This window comes from Pomacea canaliculata, linkage group LG1, assembly GCF_003073045.1.
Source record: "Pomacea canaliculata isolate SZHN2017 linkage group LG1, ASM307304v1, whole genome shotgun sequence".
Taxonomy (NCBI): Eukaryota; Metazoa; Mollusca; class Gastropoda; order Architaenioglossa; family Ampullariidae; genus Pomacea; species Pomacea canaliculata.
The window spans coordinates 4,359,026-4,379,635 of record NC_037590.1 but is presented as its reverse complement, the minus strand read 5'-3'; the positions used below and the strand labels follow the sequence as shown (position 1 = coordinate 4,379,635).

At 41.2% G+C, this 20,610-nt stretch overlaps 1 protein-coding gene across 1 annotated transcript; it reads right to left on the bottom strand.

Annotated features, from left to right (window-relative positions):
- Positions 1-529: 529 nt before the first annotated feature.
- On the bottom strand, positions 530-10,462 carry LOC112566326 (sorting nexin-16-like). The gene is made up of 7 exons (XM_025242445.1): positions 10,332-10,462; positions 9,333-9,957; positions 7,663-7,752; positions 6,769-6,917; positions 5,862-5,931; positions 5,398-5,534; positions 530-4,296 (listed from the first exon to the last, which is right to left on the bottom strand). The coding sequence occupies exons 2-7, from the start codon at positions 9,849-9,851 to the stop codon at positions 4,155-4,157; spliced, it is 1,107 nt and encodes a 368-aa protein (XP_025098230.1). The 5' UTR covers positions 9,852-9,957; positions 10,332-10,462; the 3' UTR covers positions 530-4,154.
- Positions 10,463-20,610: the final 10,148 nt, after the last annotated feature.

Sequence of the window (20,610 nt, the reverse complement as noted above, 5' to 3'; positions counted from 1 at the left end):
AAACATGAAAGAGTGAACGGGCCACCTAATGAGACCTAACAGGTGCACAAGACCAGCCTCCATTAGTGCACCTTCACCACTACTGCATCTCGTTGAGTCCCTTCAACGACGGGTATCAGCAGATTGGTTCCATGGAATGATGATTAAGTCAAACTGATGAGAACCTCATACGTGTACACTGACAGAATACAGGAACTGTTTGTCCATGAGAAGGTTTATACATACAGGGTAAATCAGCTCATTGCAATAGTAGAGAGGATGCAGCTTTCTTATAGTATTATCATATGAGTGTTTTCAAAATAATCAAAATGCATAAAAAAAAAAAAAATCAAACCGAAAGGGAAATGGGAAAGTGAACAGATTTTTGTGGGTGGAAGCTTCTCATGACTGCTTCGTTTCTTTCGCTAAAATTTTTATCTTGCTATAGGATCCAGCCATTTCCTCCCCTTTTCCCCCATTCATACTCTCAAACACACTTCCAAACACACCTTCCTCCTGAGCATGTGAATTCACACACACACGATTAAGAAACTGTTTGTCATTCTTTATTTTGAAATTTTTACGCAATTGTACATGCAAACAAAAAACAAATGGAAATGAAAGAATGAGGGCAAAATAAACACTTTAAAAAATTGCCATTAACCAATTGGACTTTTACCAGGATTTCTTAAGCAGCTACTTAAAACAAGTACATCTACCATAGCAAAATGCACAATACTTTTATTAAAATGATAAAAACTTTTAAAATCTATGTTTAAGCTATAGTGAGTGGATTTTTTTTTTAAACTTGTAAAAATGCCACTCGGGAAGATGCTAAGGGTAAAATCTAAAATATTTCCTAGATCACAGTTGTTTTGCAGTGCTATAGCTGTTTTGTCCCTTCTGTAGGTATTAAAGTGCAAAGTTGTAAAACCATGAAAATAATGTACAGCTGTTTACCCCATCTGTCCAGAAGTCATTCTTTCACACATGTAAGCACACACACACACTGAACAGATTCAGTTTCATATTAGATGAAAAAACAAGATATTTTACACTTGAATGTCAGATGCTTGCAAGCTTGAGCAGGAATAACTTAATACTGAAGCTTAACTACATGCACTTAAAGGCTATGTTAATTACCAAGAACAGTTGCCAGAAACGCTTAGGGAAAAAAAGTGCAGGAGTCACTGATGGTAGAAATTTTCACTGTAAATGGTGATTTCAAATATTCAGTGGATCACTGTGTCATTAATGCTGCACAATACTGTAACAAAATGCCACTGTTGTGAAAAACTTGTAGATAATGACTATAGTGGATGCATTTTAAACAAATTAACTTTTGGCCATTGTATCTAATCAGTGCCTTGTACATATTTCCAAAGCGAGTTTATACATTAAGCACCCATCCATCTAGGTGACAGATGTCTAATTATGCATAAAGATGAGATCAGCAATAAGACTAGTTTCACTCATTCTGAATGACAAGAATGGAGTAAATGATAACTTAAAAATGAAGAAATTTGCAAAGACATGCCAGAAAATATTATGGCATTAGTATACAAAGGTAACAATGTAGCATACATACATGTGACATACATAGCAGATGGAAGATTTTGTGAGCAGAGGCATTCCTCTTATAAACAATGATGTTTATATCCTATACAGACTAATAACATTTCCTTCCCTGCTATAAAGAAACATAAACTGCTGGCACATTACCCTCACAAAATGCCCTTGGCAAAAAAAAAAAGTTATGATGGTATTAATCATCTTTAACAGGCACTTTCTACTATTTTACAAATATACAAACATGGCAATGATGGTCCAGGAGTGAACCAAAACTTCATTTTTTTTCAAAAACCATATCAGCTTACTTCATCGGTTTCACTTGCACATTTGTGCAACAACTATAGAAACACCAAAAACTCCCAATGAAACCACACTGAAAATGTCCACATGCCAATGGAAGCAATACATTAAAAAAAAAAAAAAATCAAGATACTGATACAAGAACCACACACACGACCATTATTAAGCAGAGTCAAATAATGTAAATGTGTCTGCTTGCTCTCTCTCTCAAACACACACACCTGCTCCAGAAATGTGAGTGCAGATATGTACACCTACATATAGCTAAGCTATGCCCTAAATGTGTGCACTATATAAATGGTCTGGCACTATGTGAATAGTACTGAAAAGGCTATTAAAAAATATTTAAAAAATCAGCCTATTTTGATGGGCATATGCTTCTTCAAGTTACTCCTATACCCCTAACTAATTAGAAAATAGTGTGATTATGACAAATGCTGACATTTATCTAAGACCCTTTATGAATCAATTATAAGCAAAATTTATTCCATAAGATTCCGCCTTTTGTAAAAGTAATATTACATAATGCTAAATTGTATGTATGAATATATTGAAACAGCTTTATGAAAAATAACCTCATGAGTAAATTACCAGACATAATTACATTTACTAAAACAATATCGACAATTTTATGTAAGAAACTGTTCTGTAATTATTTCAGATTCTGATGATGCTAATTTGTCCCTACTCGATTATCTCTGCTTTTGTTTTAAAGAAGGCAGCTGCTAAAGCTAAAATGCTGCCTGCACCTGTCATAAAATGAATAATCTAGTCTTTACTGATTGTGAAGTGATGATGACATGCTTACATTTGGATTTTATTTAGACCGAACTCTTGCATTAGACTGTACAGCAGTAAGGTTATCTTATTCCCAGGGCAAGCATTACAATTTGGTAACAGAATAAATGCATGCACAAAATGCTGGTTTCCTCTCATTACTACATGTTCACAATTTCAATAGCCTGCATATATTATGCACCACCAAAACTGACATTCTGAACTGGTAATCTATTGTTGCCTTATTCGTTGCTCTGTAAATGTCCATTACATAAATTGAGCAGGCTTCAGATTTGTCTTGTCTCACCTCTTCTCTAAAAACAGCGCAGTGAACTTCATTACACAAGCTAGATTAGGTTGAAATGCTTCTTATAATTTTGCTAATTGCTGTATTTCACAGAATCTCTTAAGAGAACATTTATTAGACCATTTTAATTTTTAAAAAATCTGTGTATAGTGGGATCTTCTCTTTTGACAGAAACTCATCAAAATTGTAATATCTATTCCGGTCTCAGCTACAGAAATTAAGTTAATTACAAAGTGGAAATGAAATTGCATTCTTGCTGCCTGGGTCAAAGCATTTAACATCACTATTTTTGACTTCTTAAAAGAATACCTTTTTTTAAATCCCTGTATCCAAGGAGTCCAATAAATAGGATACAAAATAGGCATATTCCCCCTTTTATTTGCATTATACATAAGGCAGCATGAAAGGATGAAAAAATATAGCTCTACACCAATGAATCTTTCCAAAGTTTTTCAAATTGTTAGTGCATAAATTTAAAACAAAACTCTGAAATACATGCACTGCAACAGCAGAAAAAATGGTGGGTATATAAAGCATCCTTTTGAATGAAAGAACAATTAAAAATTGCGATGTTATTCAATAATACACATTGCTGTACACATGAATATTGCAAGCTTCTCATGTTGGAGGTGAAATAGAAAGGCACATTGCTTTTGAGTAGAAGGAGTGGATGAGATTTCAAGCCATCAAGAAAATATTTTTATAAAACAGAAGTACACACTGAGAAATGAACAATTTAGTTTAACTCCTGGCATAGAATTTGGTGTATTCTAGTAGAACAACCAAAAACATTTGACATGTAGATGGTAAGAAGTGTTGACCACATGGTGTAACCCTCACGTTATTCCTCTCTGGATGAAGCAAGTGTTCACAGGACTGGACCTGCTTATTCTGAGATATACTTAGTTGTTGCCTCCACATAAAACACCAGCCACCAGTTATTTTTTAATCACACGTTATTGCAGCATTCTCTCGGAAGTATACAGAAAAGTAATGCATCTCAGAAAACAGTATGAAATGAAAGGGTAGATTCTAGGACAGAAAATATTATGTATGCATGCATACAGGTATGCACACACACATACTTTTACGATGCACATAATCCTTTAAAAAAAAAAAAAAGACAATAAAATAAACATTAGCTGTGCACCATACATCGATACATACCAATACTGCTCAGAGCACTGGCCACTCGCAAACGGTCATGGAATTTTATTTATTATTTAGTTTTATTTGGTTCATCTTCAAAGCAAGGTGTGCTTGGTATGGAATCTCTGTGCCGATCACATTCTGCTAAAGAACACCCCACTGAAGTAGGAGAAACCAAGCTTTCTCCCTTGGTTAAGTTAGTGTTCCTATCCCTGGAAATTATTAACAAATAGTTAAAAGCAATGATAGAACAATCTGTTTTACATAGAACAGTAACACATAATAAAGGGTGTCTACAAACATACATTTCATAATAGATTTTCTAATGATGATTTTCTTATATAAATCAAAACATACTGAGAATCAATTTCTCTTTGTCAAAAATATATATTATTGAACTGCTCCAAAATTTAAAAAAAATTGATTAAAGAATGCTACATTTCTAGGTATCTGGCATTTGATTCTAGAATAAATGTTTAAAAAACAATTTTTGTCTCAATGCTAGTTCATCTGCTGGTCAAATACATGCAATTTCTATAATTAAACCAAATCATTATCACACAATCATCCTATAAACCTGTAATGAGAATGTAACTGATTACAGACATACTGTAAAATGTGAAATGGTAAATGATAGTAACACCTCTGTAATGAGACCAATAAAATCTGCCCAAATTTGATTTATAAAGAAACTGGCAAAATCTACTTTACTTTCATAAGCCATGGCACCAAATACCTACAAATTCAATGTTTTATTTCATTTTTTATATTCAGAAGGTACCTAGATTGCATAATAAACATCTTAAAACTATGTAATTGTCTCAAATTTTATTTCTCATGTACAAAATTTAACTTTGTTCTTCTACCCCTTCAGCTCATTCTTCAGAGTCAAGGTGATCCATGATCTTTTTTGCTTTGACTGTATCATGCTTTTTAAAAAGTTTGTGAAGGAACTAACTCTTCAAGCACAACTGATTTGCTCTAGTTTAGAACCAAATATCAAGAAGCATCTTTTAAAATGTTCTTTAACATGTGATTTCTGCAAAATGCTGCAACAACTCAGTAATGTCTGTCAAATTGTGAGCTGTATCTAAGAGTGAATCGCAACAGATAAAGTCTTTTTAGAGAAACTCTACTATATTCTTAAAAAAAAAAAAAAAAAAAGGAGTTTTCTTTCAGAAGATTTTAGACTGAAATGTAAACAAGTTACTGATGTTAATACTGATTCAGGATTAAGTAAGCTGACACAAAACATAAATCATACATAAAGCTGAAGTAGTCAACATTCAGCCAGAATACCATTCAAAACTAACCTGAGGCGGGATGACAACATCTCCACTTGTGCCCTGTACAAGTCCAGCTCCTCCTTCAGCAAGCTAATTTCAGATTCTTTTTCCCGCAACTCTTGCCGCAGAGCATATAGAGTCTCCTCTAAAGTGTCACATAGAGCCTGAAAAGTTTGTCTTTCCTGTTTACCGCCTAATGATAATAATATATGCATTCAAGGAAATAACATACTACAAATCTGAATGTAAAATGTTCACAGATGATGATAAAGCTTCCACAAATAATAACCGATATTGAATACTGTTTAATGAAGGTATGTATTGTTTATTATTTAATCATTAAGGACAGGTCTCCTTTAACTTCTGAAGATGAATTAGATGGTTCATAGTAAGACGATTCACTACAGATAGGAAAACAAACACTGTGTGTGTGCATGTATACATGTACATTTTATTCCATTGTTTGACGATAAATGTAAACATTTGCTAACCCTGCTTTCCTCAAGACTGTCATGAGGACCTGGAGGCTCATCCAAGCAGAAAAAAGTTCGGACTGGAGTGCTTTACATGTAATCCATTCACACACACACACAGAGACACAAAATACATAAGCCAGTGAAATTTCATGAAAATATAAGAAAATGTGAAAATAAATGATCCACTGAATTACAAAAAAAGTTAATTTGTTACAGTTCAGTCAATTACTAGATTTTCTTTGAGGATCAGAAAGAAATTCTTAACTATAAAGTGATTATATAAATTACACTGATACACCATATATTTTTAGACCTTGGATCTCACTAGACTGGGTGACTTTTTCCCTTTTTGCATGCACACAGATTTCAGTGTTTTGGAGAAGATCCGCTGACTAAAGGCATTCTACTGTGACATCAATCTCCCACACCTTCCTCATCTCTTTTTTACCTCTCACAAATTAACATTGAAAAGAGGCACAAAACTTCTGCACAACTTGTTTCATAATTATGATTATGACAAGAGAATTAAACGGACAAGACTCATTATGTTGTCTTTGATATCATCAATGGTAGAAAACGTGTTGATAAAATACTGTTATCTTCTATATACATCTAAAATAGTAAACTTTATGCTTTTAATTGTCTTTAGATGATTAACCATCCAACCTTGCTGATTTATCGTTCAAGCTTAAAGATCTGCTAGTCTGAAAAGGAATCTTAGCACCTAAATGTGTGAGTTATGAAAAGCAGACCGTGTCAATATAATCACAAAAGCTAAGACTACAATTTTATAAAAGATACTACTAGGTAAACACAATATCTGTGTGCACAACCCAGACCAAAAGAAACCAAAGTTTAATGCTCATCCCAACATCTACTTTAAAAATACAAATTACGATAACAAGCTCATTAAGAAATATACCTGTTACAAATATCTTTGTGTCCTGTAATGTTGTTCAGAAATGCTTGCAGCCCAAGCACTCTTTCTTCAAGAAACTCTTTGTCAAAGTTATCTCTAAACCATCTTTTAGGAGGCAAAGCCAATCGGAATCCTGGAAAAAGTCTCTTTAGCTGGGGAAAAAAGTATTACACTTTTGTTATCAACAAAGAAATATTTGCCAGACAATGCATATGCACATTTCATTTAATAAATTTTAAAGAACGAAGAATATATGTTTTTCCTTTCTTTCAGCTGGTTTATCTGAAAACTAAAAGGCTTCTATATAAACACATAATGTATGTGGTTGTAATTACACATTGACCTACCAGCCACATGATTTACTGCCTTTTTTCTAAAGTAATTTTTTCTTCATTAAAAGCAAAAATATCATGCATTGTTTAATGACATTTCCATTAAACATTGTGAAGGTTGTTTTATTAATAATAATAATAATAATAATAATAATAATAATGAGAATAATGAGAATAATGAGAATAATTTATCTAATCTGTCTCCAGTCAGCTGCTGATTGTGAATCCTTAACTTTTAATTTTTCAGTTATTCTTCACTTTACACAACTGCTAATAAGCTAAGCTTTGTTTCTGTTTATCAGCTGTCTAAGCATATTTAAATGTTTTTTAACTCTGTTTTTTTTAAAGCTTAATGTCTTTTTCAAAGTCTGCTTTTTAGATACTGCCACTGTGCACTTTGAACTATTCATTTTATTCTGCAGTGACCAGAAAGTTGCAGGCACCAATGGTTGGAAAAGGGATAGGGTAACTTAAATAAATTGGAAAAGAATCAGGAATGCTTGATGTTAATTAACATAAGAGTAATAATCATTCCTGCTTTAAACCCACACAAAAGAAAACTTACCCTTTCGTTTAAATGGACAAAGTCTGAGTATCGCCGAAAGACAAACCAGCCAGTTGAGTCACCTCCAATCTGCACCTGAATTTTATACACCTGCAGCACAAAAAAATTTCTTTAGCCCAAGTCTCACACAAGGTGTAGCATAATATGACTCCTTTCAATTATTTGCACAAATGATCACTACAGTCCATGCAGAAAGTGCTCGGAGTGTCTTTGCAACTCAAAAGACCTTTAAAACAGACTTTATATTTCTGATGAAGCCAAAGAAATAGTTGTCTTCAAGGGTATTTATTTACTCATTTTATTTTTATTAGTTTCTTCATATCATTGTAAGGTATTGAACAATAAGCAGAAGAAGATAATCATGCTTCAAAAGGAAAAATGTTCGGTCAACCTGTTGAATGACAAACCTCATCCATTACGTCATATCATAAATATAACGAACATGAAAAAGAACAAGATGGCAAAACACGGGAAAACAAATTTTGAAAATATCATTCTGATTTGTTCTTGCAGCCACTTTCAAGAGATCACACTGCTGACAGTCATCTCTAAAAGTATAGATGCAATCACATTTTAAGATGTGCGTGCATGCATACTCACGGGCATCAGGAAAAAATATGCTGAAATGGTAGCATAACATTCTACATTAACAGCCATACGTGTTTTATCATAATTCTTGACCCATAAGTTGCCTCGATAATGCTGACATTCAGCGTAGATAAAACAGATTAATATTTAAATTTCATTTTAAGTTATTTTATTGTTTATTGATAAATAAAAGACTAATCTTCCATAAATAGATCTTTGAAGTTATAGGCCAGCATTTAAATATTTAATCCACGATAGTGCATAGCATGTCAATCACGAACATCTGAAATGCCAAAATGACAGCTATCAACACCTGCCTTGAGTGTCTGAGAGGCCATATCAAGGTCTGTATGATCCATAGTGTTGAAAAATTGGGATCTAAGCATTTTGCGCAGTTTAAGTAAATTTGCGGATTACGGGACCATGGTTTAATGGCCTTACACTGCATGGCGGAATATTATAAATTAACTAATGAAGAAAGTGAATAGAATTAGAAATAATTCAAAGTTGTATTTGGTTTCATACAACCCTATATGAAATGCTGGACAGACAAGACACTGCTTCATAGAAGGCATAGTGGCAAAATAATAATTTAAAGTACTTTTCAACTGATGTTCACCTGGGAGGGTCTGAAGTCTGTAGCTATATGGTAATGAGCTTTGAAAAATATGGTGAACACTCACTCTGAACAGTAAACCCAAGCCTCATGCCACAGTGTATGGATACCTAACTTAACTTTTAGAAAAGCCTAATGGCTGTGGAAGGTGGACATGCCTTCCACACAACAAACCCTCTACGTGATGAACTTCTTACACAGCTTTATCCAAGACACTAGATCTTTTATTTTTCTTCTTAATTTCCTATCACTAGCTGTAACTTTACCTGAGAAAGCTTACAACTTTTTACAAAACTTACTTACATTCAGTCAGTCATTTAATTGTACTTGCTATTGGATAGCAAATTCATGATTTTTTTAATAACTAGATGTGCATTTCTACCTAGAACTATTCGGACAGAGGGTTGTACATAGACATTTGTAACACAAATTTGTTTTTTAAAAAAGAAAAATTAACAGCACTCACTGTAAATTTAGATCGTGATTCCATTGTCTCAAATCCCATGATAGGAACCAACAGGTCCCCTGGTATTAATATCTGGCTTTCAGACAGCACTCTGTCATCTGCTATGTCATGCTCTTCTGACAAATCTGAAGGCGTGTTTAAATTGCTTCCATCTGAGAAATTTCTGTACCGAAACTGATTAGGGGTACTCTGGTGCTCTGGATGAAACATGGTGGGTGGCATGGTTTCACAGTTGTGTACCAAGCCATCGTCCTTGTCTTGACTATCTTCGATTACCCCTCCGACTTCAGACCGCCTGTTTGACTGAAGGCCTGACTCGTGATACTCCACCTGGTTTGGAGTGTCAAGCGTCTCGACAGAGCTCGATCTTTGTGAAACATATGACGCGGCATTCCCACCTGGCAAGAAGTCTATTTTAGAGGTCCTTGATTTCGGGACAGCCTTTGGATCAGTAACTGACGTCTGTTTTACTCGGGCATCTCCTTGGTCTATTTGGAGGTTTCGATCTGGTGACGACATGCTGGTGTTTGCGCACACAATTTATGAATAGCTTCGACTAAAAACTCCACCTGGCCCCAACATCAGCAGTGTCTCGATGCGGTGCAAAGTCCTCTTCCACATCACGCTGGCACCGACAGAAAGTATATCCTTGTTTAATATCAAAAGCCTGTTATTTAAGACAATAATAAAGCTTGAAAAAAAAGTCCATGAAAAGGTTCAAACATTTTGTAAAAAAGTATATAAAGATTTGTTCATGGATGTCAACAACATTAGTGTCACTACACTCAGCAGTAAGCTTTAACACAAGTTGTAGAGTTATTGCAGCCTAACGCTCTTGAAAAAATCTGGCTGTAACGCTTTCTGTAGCACAAACACTCTGTTGTCATTCGCACAAAATATTTCCACGTTTCTGAAACGGAACTGCGTATGCAGTATAGATACAACAAGTCTACAGGTTCAGAAAGTGATCAATATGCAACTGAGAGAACGATTACTCACATGCACCAGATACTCCTTCATCTGTAAATAGCGATTTGAGGGAGGCAACTCTTTAACAAGCATCACAATAGTTATGTCCCTGGATATGTTGTGTTGTGATGTTGCAAAAGCTCGTAACTTGTGGATGTCCATCCTTTTCCACTCGAACTTAGAATAAAATAAAAAGACAAAGTGCTTTGTTATGGCGAATGAAATCGTCAAGTTAATAATCGCAAGTAGGTGCTTGCAGTGCTCTTGCATGGCAGAATTATCAGAAGCTTGCAGCATATTGCAGTAGATTTTTTTCTGCATTGAGTCAGGTCCCGTGTAGGGAAGGAGGGTACTCCACCTGCCTGCCAGCCTGTTGGCTGTGTAGCACTCTAGAAGTGTACTGAGTATGTAATTGTTGTTGTAAGGTCAGCGTCGAGTGACGCTGTCCTATTTCCCACGCTGGCTGAACTGTGAACTGTCCACCCGCGACCACTGCCCTTTCCCACGCTGGTTGAGCTCAGGGTAGCCGACCTTGAACTGCCCACCCCCCGGCCACTGGTCTATTGTTACACCCGCCTGAGAACTTGGGTGGAAACAATGACCAGACAGGGCGAGGGGGGGCAGGGGATGGAGGGATCGACATTCTAGAATGTTCCGAGGGTAGGGAAATATAAGTAGCGGGGGCGGACAGTGGTTGGCATGCTGTTGTTGAGATTTGAGAGAGAGAGAGGAGGCAGGCCAGCAACCGAGAAAAGAGTTGAATAAAGAAATTTCAACGTGAGAAACCATCTTGTGTTTTTCCTGTTCAACTTAGCCCAACCCTACGTAGCCATTGACGTATTGGTTACATTTCTGGCGCCCAATGTGGGGCTAGTTGTACAGGAGCAACTTTAATTCCTCGGCAGAACACCATGGCTGACTGCAGCACAAACAGCACCGGAGCAGCAGATAAAGACAGCATCATCGAAGAACTTCGCCGCCAGCTAGAAGAGCTCCGGTCTGAAAGTGCTAGGAACGAAGTGACAAAGGCAATACGTGTGCAATTACTACCGCCCGTTCCTCTCCCAGAATTAAAAACATTTACAGGGCTTCCGCCTACATCGCCCCAAGAGGTCACCTTCGAGCAGTGGAAAGTGCAAGCGCTCGAAATACAAGACGATGCACTGATCGAGGAGAAGTTCGCGTTCCTGAGACGGAGTCTGAAAGGAGCGGCACATCTCCACACCAAAGACAAACAGTATGGCACCGTCAGCGAATTGGTTGCAGACTTGCAGGCGCTGTTCGGGGAGCTACGAAGTGCAGACGACATCTATATCGAATTGTGTCAGATGAGACCGACCAGAGAGCAGTGCCTGTCACAATTCCTTCTGCAACTCTCCACAAAGATGTCGGTGCTAAAAACATTAGGTGGCCTGACGGAGGAGGAATGCAACCGCAGGCTGTATTATATATTCTCCAAGGGAATCTCCGAACCGATGGTCGCCATGGACATTCGAAATAAATTTGGGATTCCTGGGGAAGGTAGACCCACCTTCCCAGAGTTATACTGCCATGTGCGGCAGATTGAGAGTTTGATTTCAAAATGTGATTCATCAAGTGAGAAGGGTGAGAGATGCACCAAAGCCCGTACAGAGGTGCGTGTCGCCCATGTACAACAGGACAGACCTACCCGTAAAGTGAGAAGAAGCAAGTACTGTTTTAAGTGCGGGGAAGAGGGACATTTTTATCGTGAGTGCAACAATCCGGTGAATGCAGCGCTGGTGGTGCAGAGAGAGAGAGAGCGGCGGAGACAGGAAAGCAAGTGGCGGAAAGAACAGGGCCTCCCCGAACTGAAAGGGACCACCACAGAGGGGCGAGTGTTGGTCCAAGAAGGCGACCGTGAGACCCCAGCCGAGAAGGTGAGAAAGCATCATCATCTCCTTTCAACCGCCGCCAACACCATCGAACAGGGCCTTTTAGAACTACGGCCAGTTCGGTTAAACAGTGCAGTGCTGGATATTCCTCCGCAGCAAACTGTGGAACTGTGTGGTAACCTGACAAACACTTTGAACGCACCTGTTACAATCACCGCGCGTTCACAAGAATGGTTACCGGAAAATATCACGGTAGTGTCAGCCAGTGTCACAGGGTCGAGAGTGCAGGTGGCAGTGAGAAACTCCTCTTCCAGACGACATGTGACGCTGACCAGTCGAGTGGTGCTCGCGGAATTACACTCACCCGGCGCAGACCAAACAAACCTCGAGGCGTTGGTGGGACCGAGCTGCGAATCACCCATCCGCATCGACGGCGTGACGTCACGCTGTTTGATAGACAGCGGCTCGCAGGTGTCTATTGTGTCGGAGTCTTTTTTTCGCAGAAATATGCGATATCGACAGCTGGAAAACCTGGATTCTACACTGCAAGTGATAGGAGCAGGCGGTCATTCTGTGCCCTATATTGGTGTTGTGCGTGTGTCGGTGTGGTTGCCTAAAGATGTCGTTGGTGTGGACAGTAAAGTAGACACAGTGTTACTTGTCTGTCCAGACACGGAGTATTCGTCACGAGTGCCAGTGATAGCGGGCACCAACATCCTGAGAGCCTACGCCCGGCAGTGCGAACGTATGGCGGGGCGGAACTTCACCACAAGACTACCGCTGTGTGGCATGATCGCTCACGCCTACAGGGAGGCGACTAGTGCACCAAATGGACGTCTGTGCCCGGTACGACTGTTGACACCGGACACGACACTGCCACCCCGCTCGGTGACCGATGTCCGAGGGATTGTGCGGCATGGTGCAATCATCAACAAGGACGCTGTGCTGATCCAGGAGCCGACAGTGGAGGCGTTACCGGACGGGGTGTGCGTGTTGAGTGGCAAGGTGTCAACAAACACTCTTCCCCGGATTAGGGTGACGTTGTTAAACACCACCGATTCACCAGTCACTATCAGAAGGAAAAGTGTGATAGCGGACCTGTTCACCATACAGAGTGAATATTCACTCCCCAGTGTGTTACAAGACTTGAACTGCGACTTACAAGACGCTGGCAGGACGCACTGTCATGCAAACCACGTAGAAGAAGATAAGAACAGTGTTCCTGAACTATCGGATAGATTCCGTTTTGGTGCAAACGTCGACCAAACATGGAAAGACAGATTTATAAAGAAGCTGTTAACATTTAGTGATGTGTTCAATGAAAAAGAGTTTGACTTGAACATGACAGATGTTGTGCATGACATTGAACTGACTCCAGGTCCGTCGATTCGAGAAAGACCGAGGCCTATACCGCCACAGGACCTGGAGGAGGTCAGACAACATGTGCAGCAGTTGCTGGATGCTCGCATCATCAAGCCGTCGACCAGTTCCTTCGCTTCACCCATTGTGCTGGTGAGAAAGAAGAATGGGGCACTGCGCATGTGTGTAGACTACAGGAGGGTGAATGCGCGGACAGTGAGGGACAGTTATTCGTTACCAAAAATTGAGCAACTGTTTTTAACGTTGAGTGGGGCTAAGGTTTTTACTAGCCTAGATTTGTCGAAGGCATATTACCAGGTGCCTCTGTCCGAGCGGGCGAAGAAGATTTCTGCATTTACCACCCCGTTCGGACTGTACGAATTCCAGAGGTTGCCATTCGGCCTTGTCAACGCCCCCATGACATTTCAACGGTTGATGGACTGTTGTTTGAGTGATATGAACTTGGCAGAGCTGATTATTTTTCTCGATGACATTTTGGTACATGGCACTAATCTCCAGCAACTAGAAGATAGAACAATTAGAGCTTTGGAGAGAATGCGTAGTTTTAAGCTGAAACTTGACCCTGATAAATGTATTTTTGCCACCACTGAGGTTAGACACCTAGGATACCTCATCTCCGCAGAAGGCATTAGGCCAGACCCTGAAAAGATCGAGGCTCTGACCAGTTGGCCTGTACCCAAAACAGTTCGCGATGTCAAGGCGTTCCTAGGGTTTGCAGGATTTTATAGGCGCTGGGTTCCCCAGTTCGCGCAAATTGCCAAGCCTCTGAACGACCTTACTGTTGGATATGTACCACATAAGCTCAAGAAAACAGCTAAGAAGGCGGGTGCACTCAATCTGTCGTCAGATATATCTCACCTGTGGGGAGAGCGAGAACAAAGTGCGTTTGAGTCCCTGATCAAAGCACTGACTGCAGAGCCGATGCTGGGCATCGCTGACCAGTCCCAGCCCTTCATCCTGCATTGTGATGCCAGCGGCACTGGCCTGGGAGCCGTGCTGTACCAACATCAACAAGGCGAACTCAAGATAATTGCATACGCCAGCAGAGGACTCAACAAGACAGAAGTGAACTACCCCGCACACAAGCGAGAATTTCTCGCTCTGAAATGGGCCATGACAGAGAAGTTTCACGACTACATCTTGGGCTCCCGCGTCACCGTGGTTACTGACAACAACCCGCTTTGCCATGTGCTGAAGAATGCAAAGTTAGACGCAGTTAGCCACAGATGGTTGTCATCCCTGTCACTGTACGACTTCGACCTCGTGTACAAACAGGGCTCGACACACACCGATGCGGACGGGTTGTCAAGGCGACCGCAGGACCCGCCAGAAGCAGATGAAGAATACAGAGACACCTTAGAGAAAGTTGGGTTCCTACTGGAGAAAGCGAGGAAATTTCAAGACGATACCCCACAAGTTGTAAATCGAAGTGCAGTTGTGAGCATACTGACAGCCAAAAGCGCAGGAAGGCCAGTACATTCCATTCAGCAGACAGCCCGGCACACCACGCCCATGTCACGTGACAATGACGCCACTGACAACTTCACCCCAGCCGTCGAAGCTGTCGTAAGGGACCCAAACATGATTCCAGACGGCATCTTAGAGCCGGAGGGCGGGGAGCCAGACTTCACCACCCTGACAGTCGACGACTGGCGGAGGTTACAGCAGCAAGACCCCCACATAGCCGCTGTCTGCCAAGCGCTCAAAGAAGGAACTGACCTGGCAGTGACGGGGCCAGAGACCAGGATATACGCCAGGGAGAGGAAGAGCCTGATGCTAGAGCATGGTGTGCTCTACCGGCGTGTGTCTGACGCCACATCAACCCGGGTGCAGCTGGTGGTACCCCGCTCCATGCGACAGGAGGCGATGAGAGGTGTGCACGACGAGCTGTACCACACCCACTTTGACGATGCCATACGACACGCACGAATGCGTTTTTTCTGGCCGTTCATGGCGGCTGATCTCAAGAGGAAAATCCAGAGCTGCGAACGGTGCGTTCGCAGTGGGACGCACGCGCAGAAAGCACCCATGTCAACCATCGTGACATCACACCCACTGGAACTGCTTACCATAGATTTTCTCACCATTGAGGTCAAAGGGGAAAAGCAGAACATACTGGTCATTATGGACCATTTTACGAAGTTCGCGCAAGCAGTACTGACGAAAGACCAAACAGCAAGAACGACAGCCAGGGCTCTGTGGAACGAGTTCTTCATGACTTATGGATTCCCTGGCAGAATTCTGTCTGATCAAGGTCGGGATTTTGAGTCAAAACTCATCCAAGAACTGTGTAGCCTGGCCGGAATCCAGAAATGCAGGACCACGCCCTATCACCCCTGCGGAAACCCTGTGGAAAGGTGGAATAGAACGCTGATCGGTATGCTGCGAACTCTAGAGACTGAACAGAAGAAAGACTGGAGGAAACACCTGAAGTCTGTGGTGCATGCCTACAACTCGTGCATACACAGCAGCACGGGATTCTCACCCTCCTACCTGTTCTACGGACGGCACCCAAGACTGCCAGTCGACCTGGCATTTGGCCTGGACATAGGGAAGCGACAAGGGAAGAGTTGCAGGCAGTATGTGCAGGACCTGAAAGAGAGCCTCCGTAGTGCATACAGAATGGCCACAGAGCAAATGGAAAAGGCCTCTCTTAAGAACAAGATAAGGTACGATGCAGGAGCTTTGGCAGCTACCTTAGAAGTGGGAGACAGAGTCCTGGTAAAGAAGATGGGGCCACGAATTACATCCAAAGTGGATGACCGCTGGGAGGAAGGAGTTTTTATCGTGATGGACAAAATGAACAATATACCGGTGTATGTAGTTCAACGAGAGGACGGCTCCGGACCAAAACGGACACTCCATCGCAATCTATTACTCCCAGTGGGTGCATTAGGCTGGGCACCACCTTTGGCCCAGGAAAGAACCACCAGAAACAACAACCCCAGACAGCGCGCAGAAGAGGTAGCAGCCACACCCCCCGACTGTGGGAATGGTGAGGAGGACGAACCGATGCAATTTCCAGACATCGAAGTGGGCCTAGAGTTGAGGCCAGAGGCACCAGAGTTTATTCCAGCCGCGATACTTGCAGAAAACCGGGAGGAGGAAGTAGAGCAGGAAGATGAAACAGAGGAGATAGCAGAGAGCGACAGTGAAGAGGAAGATGAAAGTGAGGAGATAGCAGAGAACGACAGTGAAGAGCAGCAACCTCTACGCCGCTCTGACAGAATCCGCCGACCGGTGGACAGATTAAATCTTATGCACCGATGTGCAAGTGGTAATCAGTCGGACAGGGCGAAGTTGCATGGTGTCCGACAAGAGATGGCAAGTCTTTTAGCTTCTAGTCAGAAAGCTCCCCACCAGGTGATGCAGTCTGTATGGTTGGCCATAAACGATGTAATGGAAGTATTGGAGAGGTGGCTTAGCTTACCTGTAATTGAAACTGATGTGTGATCGGTCGAACCTTTTTTCTTCAGTAGCTTTATTTTGACAGACACCTTTAGGGGAGTTCTGATATTTTATTGTATTGAATTGATGTACATGATGTGTAATACTTCTTATGCTATGGTAATTAGGTCTATGTGCTGCAGTTTGACTGTAGAGATTTGTTCACGGGGAAATCTTGTTTTATGTTCGGGTTGATGTTTCCGTTTTTTTCAAATGTAAATTGAAAGGAAACATTTTTTTTTCTTTCCCCGGGTAAGTGTAGCACTCTAGAAGTGTACTGAGTATGTAATTGTTGTTGTAAGGTCAGCGTCGAGTGACGCTGTCCTATTTCCCACGCTGGCTGAACTGTGAACTGTCCACCCGCGACCACTGCCCTTTCCCACGCTGGTTGAGCTCAGGGTAGCCGACCTTGAACTGCCCACCCCCGGCCACTGGTCTATTGTTACACCCGCCTGAGAACTTGGGTGGAAACAATGACCAGACAGGGCGAGGGGGGGCAGGGGATGGAGGGATCGACATTCTAGAATGTTCCGAGGGTAGGGAAATATAAGTAGCGGGGCGGACAGTGGTTGGCATGCTGTTGTTGAGATTTGAGAGAGAGAGAGGAGGCAGGCCAGCAACCGAGAAAAGAGTTGAATAAAGAAATTTCAACGTGAGAAACCATCTTGTGTTTTTCCTGTTCAACTTAGCCCAACCCTACGTAGCCATTGACGTATTGGTTACAGCTGTTTCCAACAGCTGGTCCCCATGAGGTACGGTTTTCTAATCTGAAGGTTATGAACTTGGACTTTGCTGCGAAGAAACGGAGGAAAACCATGGAAGATGATGAACAGCAGGTCGGCAAGGCAAATGTAATTCCATCACCAGCGAAAAAGAAGTGGAAGGTTTCTGAAAGATTTGCGTTCCACTCATCCAAATGCAGTTGTTTTATCTGTTGTTGATGATTACGCTTTTAATTTTGTGCCAAAGGCCATCATGGCTAGGCTTCCATTGGACATTTCAACAGCTTTCCAGCCAAATCTGACTGACAAGGATTATGGAAGTATCGGGAGGATGGCTGATAACTTCTCCTGCTTTTCACATATGAGCGGGCAGAATTTTTCGAGACATCAACCAGACTTCAGAGAAAATATGCACTGTGGACTGGCAGAATAACTTCATAGACCTTTAAAGCATACCAGACCAGCAGAACTGCACCAAGTGGTTCACATTTAAAAGATTTAATATCGCCTGCTCAACGTCATCCAAGTACGCAAGTCCCAACACTTTTGAAATGGGAGAATCGACCATGAAGACAAGACCAAGCAAGAATACCTTAAAAAATGCAAGGGGAGCATCATTGTTTTATGAGGAAGTAGTCAGGACTACACACGAACGCTGAGCATGGCGTCATGCAAGTGCTGTGGTACTAGATATGTGGACATTTAGACTGAAATCTATGTAACATACCAAGACAGAGACCTTTTGCAACTGAACAACAATCGGCAGCCAGTAGTCCTAGTTCCAGGAGAAATATGCATACTATTTTCAAGTGCAGTGCCAGATGCACATCACCAAACGAGACTATTGTGACATTTGTCTGGTCACCACACCTGCCGCTCCTCCACATGACACAATCATAAACAAAGCATGTTTATAAAGATCATATCTGTTTATTTTAATATTTCATCTTTGGTCCTCCAAATATGTGAACGTTTTAGTCTACAAATTTGTCAACAAAACAACAAAGTCCCTGTCAGAAAAGTGTTGCATTCTTATCTGGACAAAGTATGACTCTCTGCTTAATGTACACGCCAAAATTCAGCTATCAGCTATGATAAAGAAGGAGAATAAAAGTGACCTCTACTCCAATTGCAAAATAGTCCAGTTTTCTTAGGCCTAACCACAGACTTGTGGAAATGCAGATCACGTACCACACTTTTCTACTTGAGCTTTTTCTTAAAAAGCTTTTTCTTGTTATTTGTGTTGAATGATTTTGGAGATACAGGAACAAACATAAAGTTATAAGTTACATCCTTCTTCAAAATATTCCGCTTGAGCTAGTTATCGTTTCATCAGCCCACAGGGGCTGAAAGCTTACCACACAGTAAAAGTCATCTGATGTCTGTACATCCAAACGATTTCTTGCCATAAAAATCGTTTTTTTTTTTGTTTTTTTTTTTATAATTTTACAGGTAAAACTGTTTTACAGGAAGAGAGGCTTCAGCTTCACTCTATCTCCCTTACGTGTGTGTTAAGAGAGAGAGAGAGAACAGAGAAAGAATCTCCTTACTGTTTGGTGGATTGTGGTTCATCTGACGACCTGCCTTTGATTTCAACTGCAGCAAGAGTGAGCGAGAGAGAGCGAGAGAGAGAGAGAAAGAGACGTGTGAGACAGACTGAAGTCATTTCTTATGCTGCAGGTGTGTCCATGGGTTTTGTTTTCTTTCTGTTGTTTTTTTTCCCCAATCTCATCCCCTTCCAGCAGACCCCTACACTTTGCGGTTTCGCGTCAGAAAGCATTGAAAACCACGACCACTACAATCGCAACAGCAACAACACAGAGAACAGAATATCAAAGTACTGTATAGAGAAGCCACAAATTTGAGATCAAAATGTGCAGATGAAATACCAGACAGTAAGAAGACTGAATGAAAGCGATCAGATGTCTTTGTCAACCACCTGCGAATCTCGCGACCTGTTTCACAAGGGAGACAAGAAGCAACTCACAACTGCACAAAGCGGACGACGATTTAAGTCCCTTTACCACAAATACTGTGCAGCCTGCTGCATTCTCCTCTCTAGATCATTTCCCCTGATCTCCCCGCCAGCAAATAGCGAGAGAGAGAAAGAAAGAAAAAAACAAACACATCCCTCATTGGAGCAGTAACCGACTTGTCTATTGACAGACGGCAGGTAATGGCGCTCTCGTCACTGACCGTGACGCTTTGTCAATAGAAAATATTCTAGCGACAGGTGAAGGCCAGAGTCATAGAAGAGTGACAGACTTGCAAAGTCTGCAGAGGTGGTTGAAACTTGGTAAACAGGTGTGTCACAAGAACAACCCACCCAGAAAGGTGAGGTAAACACCCGATCTCAGTGCAAAAGAGTTGGTGCTCACTGATTGAAAAGTAGGTGTGTCAAGCAGGGGCGCCCCAAACTGTGCTCAGGAAGCGGTGGGGTGGAAACTAAACACAGTGGCGGTGGTACAAGGTACAGCCATAAGAAATATTACTTATTTGTAATTTCAGCACGCGTGTGTGTACACGTTAATCTTCTGTTTAAACTTCAAATAACACTTCGTGCCTTAACAGGAGGAGCCACCCTCAGAAGAGACACTCTCTGCCCTCATCGAAAAGAAAATTAGGGGAACTGCTCAGATGAGTCGGACGCTTGGTTGCTGCAGTTATTGTGTACAACATCTCAATTTATTTATTTTTCTGCCACGATCCAAGCATTTAAAAAAATGAAATCGTGAATAGAGGTTGGGCAAATAGATATTTTTAAAAACTCGATCATAGATTTTCACAACGTATCTCAAACTTCGAGAGGAGGCACAGATCGTTGCAGAAAGAACGATATTTTTCTATAAATGAACTGCAAACAAAAAGTGAATGAGAGAAGAGAAATAAATCAGGATGAAAAGAACA